The 14009-nt window shown below is 39.2% G+C and overlaps 1 protein-coding gene across 1 annotated transcript in view; it reads right to left on the bottom strand.

The window, feature by feature from the left end:
• The window catches only part of DENND5B (DENN domain containing 5B), a 226603-nt gene that overhangs the window by 32561 nt on the left and 180033 nt on the right, over positions 1-14009 (bottom strand). The window contains exons 10-13 of the mRNA XM_028491163.2: positions 13479-13610; positions 12045-12197; positions 11094-11172; positions 3969-4050 (exon numbers count right to left, since the gene is read on the bottom strand). Of these exons, the coding sequence (XP_028346964.1) occupies positions 3969-4050; positions 11094-11172; positions 12045-12197; positions 13479-13610 (446 nt within the window). The remainder of the gene's footprint in view (positions 1-3968; positions 4051-11093; positions 11173-12044; positions 12198-13478; positions 13611-14009) is intronic.

Genomic DNA, 14009 nt, shown 5'->3' on the forward strand with positions numbered 1-14009 from the left:
ACAACAAGAGAAGCCACCGCAATGAGAAGCCCGCACACCGCAACGAAGAGGAGCCCCTGACCACCGCAACTAGAGAAAGCCCGTGCGCAGCAACAAAGACCCAATGCAGCCAAAAACAAATAAATTAATTAATTAAAATAAATAAATTTTTAAAAAAACAAAAAAAACAACCCCCAGAAAACAGTATTAAAAAAAAAAAAAGCTATCTACTCCATAGCTATAATAATAACAGCCCTTAGACATTTACTTTGTACAAGGCCTGGTTTAAAAAAAAATACGTGGGTTTCCCTGGTGGTGCAGTGGTTGAGAATCTGCCTGCCAATGCAGGGGACATGGGTTCGAGCCCTGGTTTGGGAAGATCCCACATGCCGCGGAGCAACTAAGCCCATGAGCCACAGCTACTGAGCCTGCGCGTCTGGAGCCTGTGCTCCGCAACAAGAGAGGCTGCGACAGTGAGAGGCCCGCGCACCGCGATGAAGAGTGGCCCCCACTCGCTGCAACTAGAGAAAGCCCTCGCACAGAAACGAAGGCCCAACACACCCAAAAGTAAATAAATAAATAAATAAATTTATTTTTTTTAAAAAAACGCACACACGCACATTTTTTGGAAATAATTTCATTTACAAAGATGTTGTAAAAGTAGTACAGACTTCCTGTATACCCAGCTTCCCTTAATGTTAACATCTTACATAACCAAACTAAGACATTCACATTGGTACAACACTATTAATTGAACTACAGACTGATTTCACCAGTTTTTCCACTTATGTTCTTTTTCTGTTCTAATCCAGGATCTAATCCAGCAACCCTATTGCACTTGGTTGTCACCTCCTTAGTCTTCTCCAATCCATGATATTTCCTCAGCCTTTTCATGTCTTTATGACTTTGATACTTTTGAAAAGTACTAGTCAACTATTTTGTAGAACAACCCCCAATTTGGATTTTTCTCATGTTTTCTCATAGTTATATTGAGTTTATGCATTTATGGCAGGAATACTGCAGAAGTGATGTTCTTTTCTTGGTGCATCATATCGGGGGTAGATTACTAGTTTTGTCTTATTACTAGTGATGTTAACCTTGATCACTTGCTTAAAGAGATGTCTGCTGGGTTTCTTCACTGTAAACTTACTATTTTTTCCTCTGTAATTAATAAATTCTTGGGGGAGGATACTTTGAGACATGCAAATATGCTGGTTTCACCTTAGACCCTTCAACCACTAATTTTTCTACTTCATTCTTCTACGTTTATTAATTGGAATACTTCTGTAAAAAAGAGCTGTCCCATTGCTTTCATCTATTTATTTAATTAGAATAGGCTCTTGGATATTTATTTTATGGGTTATGCTCTATTACTACTGTTAATCTATTTTGTTGCTCAAATTGTTTCGGCTTCGGCCATTTGGAGCTCTTTTAGGCTGGCTCCTATGTCTTTTTTTTTTTTCCTATTTTTTGGCCATGCCATGTGGCATGCGGGATCTTAGTTTCCCGACCAGGCATTGAACCCACTCCCCCTGCGATGGAAGCTCGGTGTCTTAACCACTAGACTGCCAGGGATGTCCCTCCTATGTCTTTATTACTTGATCCTATACTTTTTGAGCACTTCCTTACTTTCTGGCCTTACCAAAGATGCACTAAGTTCATCCTATATCTTCCCTTCCTTAGTCCTGGAATCAATCACTTCTCTAGAGAGCCATGGTTCCTTTCACTGGAGAATGGTATTTGGAAACCAATATGTGGGCACTAGTTGTTTTCACTGTTACTGGGCTATTACTACTTCTAGACCCTCTCAGTGGGAAGAGCTTGGAATCACACCAGTTGATTGCCAACGGCAGGAAACTGGGAGAGATGTTGATGCGAAAGGAGTGATGGAACTGTTCTGTATCATGATTGTGTGCTTATGAAAACATACAGAACTACAACACCAAGAGAGGATGAAGTTTACTGTATATAAATTTAACCAAAACCCCAAACAAAAACCACTGGGATGTGGAGGGAACCCCAAACAGAATACAAGCTAACAAATAACCCTAATACTATTACACATGAATAATACAACCACACTGAAGGGACTGGAGAAAAAAAGAACTAAACTAAGTTTTGGCAGACAGTATTTTGACTGGATACTGAAAGGCTAATGACAAAGAAAACTGGAGCTGTGCACAGCACTGAGCTTAGCTAGTAACCTTGCTCCTTACAGGGGCTGGGGTAGCAATTCCGAAAATACAGGTTGCACAAATAAGTGAATATGTTGCAGATAACGAGAGCCAGGTGTCTCATAGTTGGAGAAAAAAATTACGAATAAGGGAGAAAGCTAGAATGGTCCCTGTGGTACTCAACTGGAATCAGAGATATCATTATGAATTTATAGTCTTAAAAAAAATTAATTGTGTGTATGTGTGTGTAAAAATACATATACACACATGTAAATAAATATAGAAACAGAAATAAATATAGATGTATGTGTATGCATGAGTTCATAAACACAGATTTATTTCCAGGCCTATTTTGAGTGCTTTACACTTATTAACTCACTGAATATTTACACCAAAATTTTAAGAGAAACACTATTATTTTACAGGTGAGATAACTGGGAATATAAGGAACTACCCTTGGCTACGGAGCCTAGTGAGTGGCAGAGCTGAAATAGCAACCTTTACAGGCTGGTTCCATAGCCTGAGGTCTTAACCAGCACACTAGACTGCCTCTTATAAAGTGAAGGGAGATTACTGAAGCCGGACATCCCTCCCCACAAAAAACCAACGACATGAAGCAGATAAAAGTAAATAAGCAGGAAACTGGAAGGAGCGGGGCAGCCTTATGTGACGTCACCATCTCCTAATTAGGTTTCAGAAGTTTGGCCCTGAGGTCACCACTGCAAAGCTTTTGACAATCATCCCCTTAAAGTGATGGCTACTGTGAAATCACTGCAGAACAGATGTGGTTTTATGTTTCCATTAGGAGAGCTGGAGCGCATTTTCCCCTCAAAGTTACAACTATTCATCTCAGGCTGACCATCAAAAGGAATCATAAACCACATGAGGACAACTACATTTCATATATCAAGGAATAAGGGCATTTAAGATACAAACATAGGAATTGATTCAGATAACAAAATCCAATTTACTGAACTCTCAGGATGACCCGAGTACTTCCTGAAACTTTTTAGTACAATGGACTAACTAGTTTAATTCTTATGAGCTAGATAACTGTTTTTATCTCTATTTGAGAGAAGGAAAAACTGAGGCAAAGAGAAGTTACAAAAAGTGCCTAGGATCACAGAGCTAGTGTGAAGCCAGGATGTGTCACCACTGTACTATGATGCCACTCATAAAAGTTATGCTTTTCACTTGTAAGCCTCTGACAAGTCAAATAAACATCAATAGTTAATATTAAAGCACACCACAAAAGAAAAATTTCAAGCGTTATAAATGTTATAACATTCACTTTAGACCCACATATTTTAAAAGCTGACTAAAATGTACCCAAAATGTTTAAAAGAAAAAAGCCTCTGCCTTCCTCATTCAATAAATCTATTTTAGGTAGGTTGATGCCTTCTAATGATTTCTAAAGCCAGTAACTGCAAGTGATAATTCTCAGATTTGCATTTGCTTCAAAGAAAATCTACCTGTCAGCGATTTTTCTGCTAAGTAACCTGTCTTTATTTGCAGATTTTTTGGTTTATATTGGGGGGCTGAAGGAAGTTAAGGAGATTAAAAAAAAACAAGAACAAAAGAAACTGTAAAATAATTTAGGGCTGTTTTGAAATTCTTCTCAGTTGCATTTTGCCTTTGGATTTAATGTCAGGAAAACACATAATAGTATAAAAGTAAAATAAATAAGATTATAAAGAATGTTTTCTTCAGAATACATAAGCAAAAAATACCATAGCCACAGTTACTTGAACAATTTAAATGAGAGCCATAAATATTTCAAAGTTATCACCATACGCCAGCACATATATCAAATACCTCATGTCTTGGATAAGAGAGACCCTTAATGTTGGCAACATAACTCCTGAGTCAGATTTTCTTCTTTCTGGTCCAAGGGCAACTATGTAGAAAAACATCAGCAAAGTATTAGAAAAATAACAGTAAAGACTTAAAGAAACTACATGGTTCACATTCCATCAATAAACACTTTGAAATTATTTTGATGTGAACAAATTTTAAAGACAACAGAAAAGCTCAAATTTGTTTACCTGAATGTTCCTACTTTATTAATACAGTAAACTAGTTATTTTCTTTCTAGTTAATATGGGGCTGTATTTGAAAATTTTAAATGAATCATAAAAACCCACTTAGCAAATAAGACAATGTGTGCACATTTTGGCCAGAAGGGCCAGTCACTTTCTAAAGTTATCATTCTAATAGCCCCAAATAATTACAGGAAAGTAATGTCTGTAAATTAACCTACTAAGTACGTGAACTATCTCTGGGCTTGTGATACAATCATACAATTCCCCTTTTGAAAGAGTGTTTAAAAAGAAAAACCTAAGAGTTCGTATTCTTTAGTCTGATACAAGTTTCTACTTCAAAGTTCAGAATCCAAACTACAGTATGTTTATCATGCAAAGTGAGTAATCTTAATGGACAGTTAGAAGTATAATGTCTATGAGCCATTCTCCTATGAAGTCTGAAGAGCTAACATTTATAAAAGGAAAGATTATTCTCTTATATAGCAATGGCTAAACAATCAATTATTGGTTAATATGTTGTAGTTGGAGTGCTCAATCTCACTTTAAATGAGATGCTGTAGAGTTTTGTTCCCTTTCTTTATTTCCATTTTCCCACCTGTAAATGAAAAGTAACTTGCAACATCACACTTGGCAAATACATTGATAAAATCAGAATTTAGGACGTGGGTTTTTGTTGTATATTAAACTTGCATTTTCTCAGTTTTTAGATCCATTCTACTTCGGGGGGCTAGAATACAATATCAGAACACAAAAATATACATGAAGCTGGCACTGAAGATAGATAGGGAACATTTTGGTGGATTAGGATCTGCAAGTTTTTGGCACTTGGTGAAAGAAGCTGGGCTGATACCTGGCAGGTATAAATGAGCACTGATGGGGTTGCCAAGACAAAGAATGCGGCCAGACCAACCCAAAGGCAGTCCTTTTGAGGGCCTTCCCTACCAAGCAGGTAACAAATAGGGCATTTGTCTTGGCAGTTTGGGGAGGGGGTTTTCAATGGGTCACTGAAAACACTGGTTCATCTTGATACCCAAGAGGTAACAGACACCGAAGACACTGTTCCAGAGATTTGCAGGGAATGTGCTGGTTGTCTTCCTGTCTGAGACTATCATCACTTAAGTGTGTTAATTAATGAAAGCACATCCCTCTTTTGGGGGGAGAAAGTGAAATACCTCAGAGAATGCCTCTACACTCCAGATGATTAGACAGCATGAAAGATGGCCACACACGTAGTAAGAAATGGGTTGAGGGACTTCCCTGGTGGGGCAGTGGTTAAGAATCCACCTGCCAATGCAGAGAACACGGGTACGATCCCTGGTCCGGGAAGATCTCACATGCTGCGGAGCAACTAAGCCCGTGCACCACAACTACTGAGCCTGCACTCTAGGGCCCGTGAGACACAATTACTGAGCCCATGCACCCACAACGACTGAAGCCCGCACACCTAGAGCCTCTGCTCCGCAACAAGAGAAGCCACGACAATGAGAAGCCCACACACAGCAATGAAGAGGTGAAGAGTAGAGAAAGCCCGCGCATAGCAACGATGACCCAACAGACCAAAGATAGATAAATAAATGAATGAATTTTTAAAAAATGAAATGGGTTGAGAAGAGAAAAAGAATGGATCATGAGGCAGGAGAAAGGAGCTGAGACCATAATCTGGCAACTTGGCCAGAGGAAGACATGACAATACAAGGAATCATGCCTCAGGGAGCAGAGAACAGATGAGATACTTAATAAAAGAGGAGTCTGACATTTAAAGAAGCAGTAGCAACCACAATAAGAGCATTCACAGGCCTAACCATGTTCTGGGAATCCTGTTTTGGAATCCTGTATTCTAGCCACCCTTCACTGATCAATATTCCTTAAACATGCGATATACTTTTTCATGTCTCCATGCAATTCGTTAAAGTCTCTGGTTCATCCTTTAGTGATTCTGTATCTTTCTCCTTGTTTATAGCCTATTTATCACTTCAGATTGAGAGCAAGCAGTATAGCTTAATGGTTAAGAACATGGCTTTCTCAAGACCTACAGAGAACTTAACAGCTCGCGGACCTTGGGTTGGTCGTCTAACCCCTCTATGGTCTGTTTCCTCATCTGCAAACTGGGGACAGTCACAATACCTACCATATTCAAATAGATGTAAAGCACTTATAATAGTGCCTGGCATAAAGTAAGTTCTCAAAAAACAAAACAAAACAAAACAAAAAAAGAAATTTAGCTTTAATTTTGCCTCTGTGTGAAATCTTTCCTGAATATTCTCTTTCCCCTAGGAACACTGTTGGATAAGTCATTCCCTCTCTCTCATGGGACTTGTAAAACTGAACCTCTATCACAAACTTACCACAATTTAACACTTCTGTTACTCCTATTAAATTATACGCCTCTTGAGGCTTGGTCATATCCTATTCTGAGAATATCCAGAGGGCCCCTCAAAATGCTCAGCAAATACTCACTGAGGAAGATGAGATTATTTAGGGCCAGACGGCAGAACCTTAAATGACAAGTTAGAAATTTACAGAAATCCTAGGGAGGGGAAAGAAATTTTGAAAAGAAATGATATGCTTCTCAGTGCTTTTTAGTTAGTTAACGAGAGTGATAGTGTGATGGTATAAGGGCTATAAGGGAGATGAGCTAGAAGTTGTTCCAAAGGCCAGCCTGTGGATGAACTAAGACAGTGGCAGCCAATGAGAATGAAGAGGAGAAATATGCAGTGGACTTAAATGACTGGATTAAGGGTAAGCAAGACTCAAGAGTCACAAACAATATTAAGTATGAATATAAACTGTATTAATATATACTATCCCATAGTTAAAAATTTCCTTAAAATTTTTTAACCTTAATTTTGCAAATGAAGAAACTGAGCCTCAAAGAGGTTAAGAAACCTGCCCAATCATATCCATTAATTAAAAGGGGCAGAGTGTTCTGATGTCATGTCCAGTGGGCTGTTACATTAAGGATGACTTTCTGCCTTATAGTTTGACTGAGAAGAGGGTGCTGATGTCATTAAGTGAAATGGAGAGAAGAAGGGAGAAAGCCTGACTGGGACAGGAGGGAGAGGTGCTAAGATAATGAGTCTGTTTCAGGATGTGTTGAGTTTGAGGTCCCCGTGGGCTATGGACATCTAGGAACTAGGGATGGAGACAGAGGTTTATGAAAAATCTGCTAATGGGATAGTTGGATGATAACATCGGATTAACCGTCAACAAAAAAATGCTGAAGTCCTAATGCCCAGTACCCCTACCATAAATGCCTGTGGTTTAAGCCACCCAGTTTACGGTCCTGTATAATGGTAGCCCCAGGAAATTAATACAGTACTTTATCAGTAACTTTGGAGGAAAGTTGAGAAGCCTGTGAACAAAAATGCAGATTAGGAATAAAGGAGTAAGGCCATACTTTTTATCTAGAGATCTAAAATCTAAGAAGTTTCCATGAAGTCTACTCTAGCCAGAAGAGAAATTTATGAACTATTTAAAAATGTGTATTTCTATTAGTATATATATATATATATATATATATATATTTTTTTTTTTTTTTTTTTTTGGCCACACTGCATGGCTTTCAGGATCTCAGTTCCCCAACCAGGGATTGAACCTGGGCCACAGCAGGGAAAGCCCTGAATCCTAAACACTAGGCCACCAGGGAACTCTCTCTATTAGTATTTCTTAATTCACTATACTCAAACGCAATAGGCTACTTTCTCCTTCAATATAAACACTCATGGATTTAATACTTAGCCACAGGAATTCCTTTGTATTCTGCCTGAATCAATGTTACTGCATACACAGCAAGTTTGTAGTGCGCAGACTGCATATATATATATATATATATTTTTTTTTTTTTTGTTGTGGCCTCTCCCGTTGCGGAGCGCAGGCTCCGGACGCGCAGGCTCAGCGGCCATGGCTCACGGGCCCAGCCGCTCCGCGGCACGTGGGAACCTCCCGGGCCGGGGCACGAACCTGTGTTCCCTGCATCAGCAGGCGGACTCCCAACCACTGCGCCACCAGGGAAGCCCGCATATATTATTTTTATAGAGCCATCTATAGTCTACAGGCAGGTAAGTAACTAAAGAAAACTTTTGATGAAGATAAGATGTTTAAAGAGTGACTCCAAATTCTTGGCTAGATCCAGAATAACCATTTAAAATGGTATTTCCACTCCCTTCTGCATCCTACCCCACCCCTATGTCTAAGCTGGTCAACATTCTTAAAGGTAGAAACTTTGGGGTGATATGTCAAGAACAGTCCTCTTTCTAGAATCAATTGCATTCTGAGATCTTTCCTCTAAAATAGGACTTTTAACTACTAGGTACAGTGACTTGCTCAAAATTTGACTAGGTCAAAATTAAGACAGTTTTAAAAGACAAGGAGGAAACTTAAATGCATATTACTAAGTGAAAGAAGCCAATCTGAAAAGGCCTCATACTATATGACTTCAACTGTATGACATTCTGGATAAGGCAAGACTATGGAGACAGTTAAAAAGATCAGTGGTTGACAGGGGTTAGAGGAGAGGGAGGGATAAATAGGAGGAACACACCACTTTAGGACAGTGAAGGTACTCTATATGATACCACAATGGTAGATCCATGTCATTAACATGTATTTGTCTAAACCCACAGTCTGCACGACACACCAAGAGTGAATCCTAATGTAAATAAACTATGGGCCTAGGGTGACTATATGTCAAGGTAGGTTCATCAACTGTAAGCAACGTACTACTCTGGTGGAGGATGATGATAATGAGGGAGCTTATGCATGTGTAGGGGCAGAGGCTACAAGGGAAATCTCTGAACCATCTCTTGAATATTGCCATGAATCTAAAACTGCTATAAAAATAAAATCTTTTAAAAAAATTTCAAGACAGTCAACCCTGCTATGGTCCTCTTACTAAGACAGATCTTTTCCATTCTTCTGCAACCCTTAAAATGTCTGATTCCTGTTTAGTGCTGCTTCTGAAAGATTAGTAATGATCTATCACCTAATCTCATGCTGGCTCGATGCTAATAAGAGCTGTCTTCAAACCCACTGTGAATCTCTAAGGACTTGGAGGATCTTTCCTTAATATGAAGATGCAGACTGTTTACTGCCATTAATTAGGAAGCTAGGTAGTTGGCAAACAAAAAGTATTTTTTGGGGAGAAACCCAAACACCCAGATTTAAAATCATTAAAGTCAGTAACTGCTAATTTCTAAATAATTAGAACACACTGTTTCTCAACAATGAACGATTTTACTCTTAAACTGATTTTTTCAAATACATTTCACACTGTCATCTTTTTAAGTCCTAACTTCGTGGGCTGAATTACCAGAAGTGTTAGAGCAATATTTATCAAATCCACCTCTTCAAACAGACAATAAATTTGATTTCAAAAGCTACACAGCTTACATTAATCCTACTTAGGATCAGTACAATATTTAGCTTATGTTCGTTCTTAGCTCTCCAGCCCTTCACTGACACCTGGCAGTGCAGCACAGGGACTGCATGAGGCTTTGACACATTCCATATTTCTGAGCCTTGACTTCAGAGTTTTACTGGTGTCATTACTGACTGACTGAAAGGCCCTGCAAACAGCTGAGTCTCTGGTCTCTAGATCAACCACCCACGATTTGACCATTCAAAGCCATGAACTTGCTAGTGTTGCCTGGCAGCTGCTCACTTTAACAGCTGGACATTCTCACATGCCTGTTCAGCACATGAGTCAAATGCTTCCACCTCCCTGCTTAACTGAGCTTGGCTTTGCAACATTTCATCCTACAAATGGTTATTTCTTCCTAGGAATTTATTTATTCTAATTAGGGTAAACTACCTTGGTTATGGCCTTACGTCTGAACAGCTAAATCTTCTATGAACGTGGGTAAACGTTAGAGATAGTTTCAGGGAATATGCCAATGCATTTTTACTTTTTCAATAGAAAAATGGACAACAGAGATAGATGGACACTAGAGAATGCTTTTAAACTCGATCTAAATCTTTATAAATACAGTTACATCCCGGGACATCAGAACCTTGACATTCTGTTTAGAGGGGCTCCAGGGCAATGTAGTATCAAATTCATATTCCTAGCTGTTCTATTGGATACATTGAAAAACTAGGTTTCCAACAATAAACACCACATTTAGGGTAGTATTGCCCTCTAGGGGCAGTGAGGGGAATGGAAATAGAGTGGTTCAATCATATTTGCAATGCTTTATTTCTTACGCTGGTGGTTGGCTTACGAGTTTTTAAAAAAATAAAACTTTTTTTTTTTTTTTACATTTTTCAATGTCTAAAGTAATCAATAATTTTAGAAAATGTTCCCAAATAGCTGACTCAGTATAAAACATTTTACCTCTACTGGCTTTCCACTGTTACTTCTACTTTTTGTTAAATAGTTATTTTACCATTATTAGCTAATGACTCATGATACTGTAACATGAGATGTATTGTTATAAATAGAAGAAGAAATCTGATTTCTGAATACTTTTGAAACATATATACATGTTTTCTCCCCTGAAAGATTATTAACGATGTGAATAAACTTTTATTTAAGAAAAAAACCAGTATACACCACACCCTAATACTGGTGAGAGTACGGAATACTACTTGTATGATCTATGATTACAACTCATTAGAAGTTTTCAAATGTTTTCTGATTTGATCAACACTACAGCCTTGGCATGGCTAATATTATTTTCCCTATCTTGTGGATGAGGAAGCTGAAGGTCAGAAAGGTCAAGGGACTTTTCCCAGGTCTCACAGCTAGTACGTAATATTGCTCCTTCTACTTTACCCCACTTTTGGCAAGACGGGATGAGCGTCAGCTTGAGAGAGGTGGAGACAAAGCCATAGGTACTGATGTTTCACATGGTTCACTGCTGCCAGTGCTGTAGAAACAATCAAGCCAATGAATTCTCACCTGGTGAGTCTGCAAGGTGCTCTTGTTTTTCTTCTCTGTCCTGAAACTGAATTAAATGTGACCACAAAGCTGACTTCCCCTGAAAGTACAAGGCATATAAAATTTTTCATTTTATAAGAAATGATTCATCAAAAAATAACTTATCGAAACCATTCACATTGAAATGCCTATTTTTTGAAGCTGGGAGACCCAAGCTCATCCATTCCTAGCTGTGTGACATTCTAAGCACCCCACTCCATGTGTAGTGAGGGCCATCCTTTGCCTCACTGACAAGACTGGCAACAGCCTGGGGAAGGGCAGCTAAGCAAAGGGCAGAAGCACAGGCAAGGAAATTCCCGACTTCAGCTCAGTTGGTACTTAGTGGTATGTAACTAGGGCTGTCTACACTGGCCACACAAGCAAGCATGGAACTAAAGGCTCCAGCAGCACAGAATGTATTTCTGTATGCAAAATATGTTTGGATGTATGCAGTAGCAATGAGGGAAGAAAACTGGGGCAAGAGGAGAAAGAGAAAAGGGGACGAAGAGAGGAAGATGAACAGAAAAAAAAAAATAGAAAGGGAAATGAGGGACAAAAGCAAAGAAATCATCTATGTTTCTGCCTTGAGTAACCAGATAACTTAAAATGGCAAAGAACTGTTAATTCTGGCTAATAGATTTTTTTCTTGGACAGTGATGAAAGCAGATACTTAATGGAATCTACAGGGGATACAGCCTCCGCAGTGAATGTGTTGTTTTATCTTTTCCTGTTTACCAGAAAACAGCCCCAAACTGCCTGCTAATCATGGGTTATATTTTCTTTTTCTGGAATTAAAATGCCTGTGGCGTATTTCTAGTCACCCTGTGACAAAGGGACATAACCTTTAATTATTATAATATCTTTTTCTTTTTGTTACTTTTCTTAACAGAGCTCCTAACTTGCCCTGTCACCGGGGCCTCTTGAGACTGTTACCTGCTTGACCTGCAAGCCATGGCTCCATATCCTTTCCAGCAGGTCACAGAGGCTGGCGATCAGGGTGTTCTCCTCCAGGCCGGTTATGTTTGCTTCCCCATGGCCCAGTTCCACTGCTTCGTGTCCCATCTTTTCCACCAACATGCGTTTTGTCTGAAAACATCACATGTGGTCACAAGGGTTAACCCCAGCAGTGAGCCCAAAAGCCATCAAGTCAATTCCTGGATCAGGAGATATGGGCTCCCCTTCATTATACTTCTAACTGCAGATTTTGAATCACCTTGAGAAAAGTGTCTTAATCTCTGTGGTCAACTAACAAGTAATATTATGTATACTTTTACTATTTTGTCAGAGAAATAGTCACTAAAGAGAGACTCTGATGCTATTTTAACGTAGTCTCATGTAAATGCTTATGTACAACAGTTTTCAGATTACTTACTTGAATAACACTGGGGGATTACACCAGGCCTAGAAAATATACTATAGAATCTGAAACCCCATCCTGCCACAACTCACACTTCATCTTAGCAAACTAAAGATATTCACACTTAGCTTTGATTGCACTTAGGCAAAAACCACAATACAAACAGGCAGCTCTAAATTTTTTCAGAACTGTCTAATTTGTGAGTGAAGCAGACCTATTTTTTTCCTTCCTCTTTTTCTCTTTCATCTCTTCTCTGCTATGAGTATGTACCAGAAAATGGAAAGGAAATGGAAATCAGTTTCAAGTAAGTTAAGTTACAGCAGACTTAGCTGCCCTCATAAAATGTAAAGTGAGAGAGACTCTAGTTCCTCTAGGCAAGGACCTTGTCTGTGTGATTCAGCATTGTAAGCTGATGCTAAAATAGTGCATTTACTGAATACAGAGAAGGTACTCAAGAAATGACTGTCAAATAAATGAATGAAGTTATTGGCTAAAATGATGTTCTGAGTTTTGTCAATTTGTATTGCTACCTCTGATAAACACAGATGTCTGAGAGGAGACTCATGTGTAATATGCACAAACCTACAACACAGCTAAGGTCTTCTTCTTTATGGATATAGGCACACACATATGAGCACAGATAAGGTTCTACACAGGTGCACAAAGAGACACGTATAAACACATACAAAAAAATGTGTTGCCTTTCACATAAGATGACGACATCCCTGACACAACTTCTGACTGGCTTAATATCTGTCATGTTGGAGAGGAAGACAGCAATGGCTGAAAGGTGAGAAAAACCATGCAGAGCTCCCATGTCACTGATTCTGTGGGTAACAGAACCCATGGAGGTTCATGCCCTCAGTAAAGAGCACATGACGTTTATGCCCCAGTAAAAGTGTCCTTCTAGGGAAGCTACAGGCTCGAGTGGGGGTTGGCTCAGCTCATCTTAGCTTCATACATGGATTGAACATGAATGTACACTGTCCTGCACAGTGAGTAATACATACCTTCATTCTACATTCTTTTAATAAGCCTTCTACAAATTTCCAGTTGGTTTGTGCAATCACTGCAGGAGAGAGGTCTGACAATTTGGGTTGCCTCAGGTTTTTTCCTAAACTTCGTGCCTCTTGCATGTATTTCTAAAAATTAAAGAGTATTTTTAATGCATAAACATCAGATATTCTTCTGACCTACTTAACCTTACAAACAAGTGCAGGAACAACAAGATGCAAAAAAAGGCCATAAGTGTATATGTGCAACAGCAGTTCAAGGTTTAGCACACTGAAAGGCAGCGGGTATTCATACCCCCTCTACTGTTAGCCCTGTGAAAAGGGAGTGACAGAAGCCACACCAAGTAAAAACTCATTCAAAATGAGATGGAGTTTCATCTAGTTCAGTTTTTTTTTTTTTTTTTTTTTTCGGTACGGGCCTCTCACCGCTGTGGCCTCTCCCGTTGCGGAGCACAGGCTCCAGATGCGCAGGCTCAGCGGCCATGGCCACGGGCCCAGCCGCTCCGCGGCATGTGGGATCCTCCCTTG

The sequence above is a fragment of the Physeter macrocephalus genome, chromosome 6 (assembly GCF_002837175.3).
Source record: "Physeter macrocephalus isolate SW-GA chromosome 6, ASM283717v5, whole genome shotgun sequence".
Classification (NCBI taxonomy): domain Eukaryota; kingdom Metazoa; phylum Chordata; class Mammalia; order Artiodactyla; family Physeteridae; genus Physeter; species Physeter macrocephalus.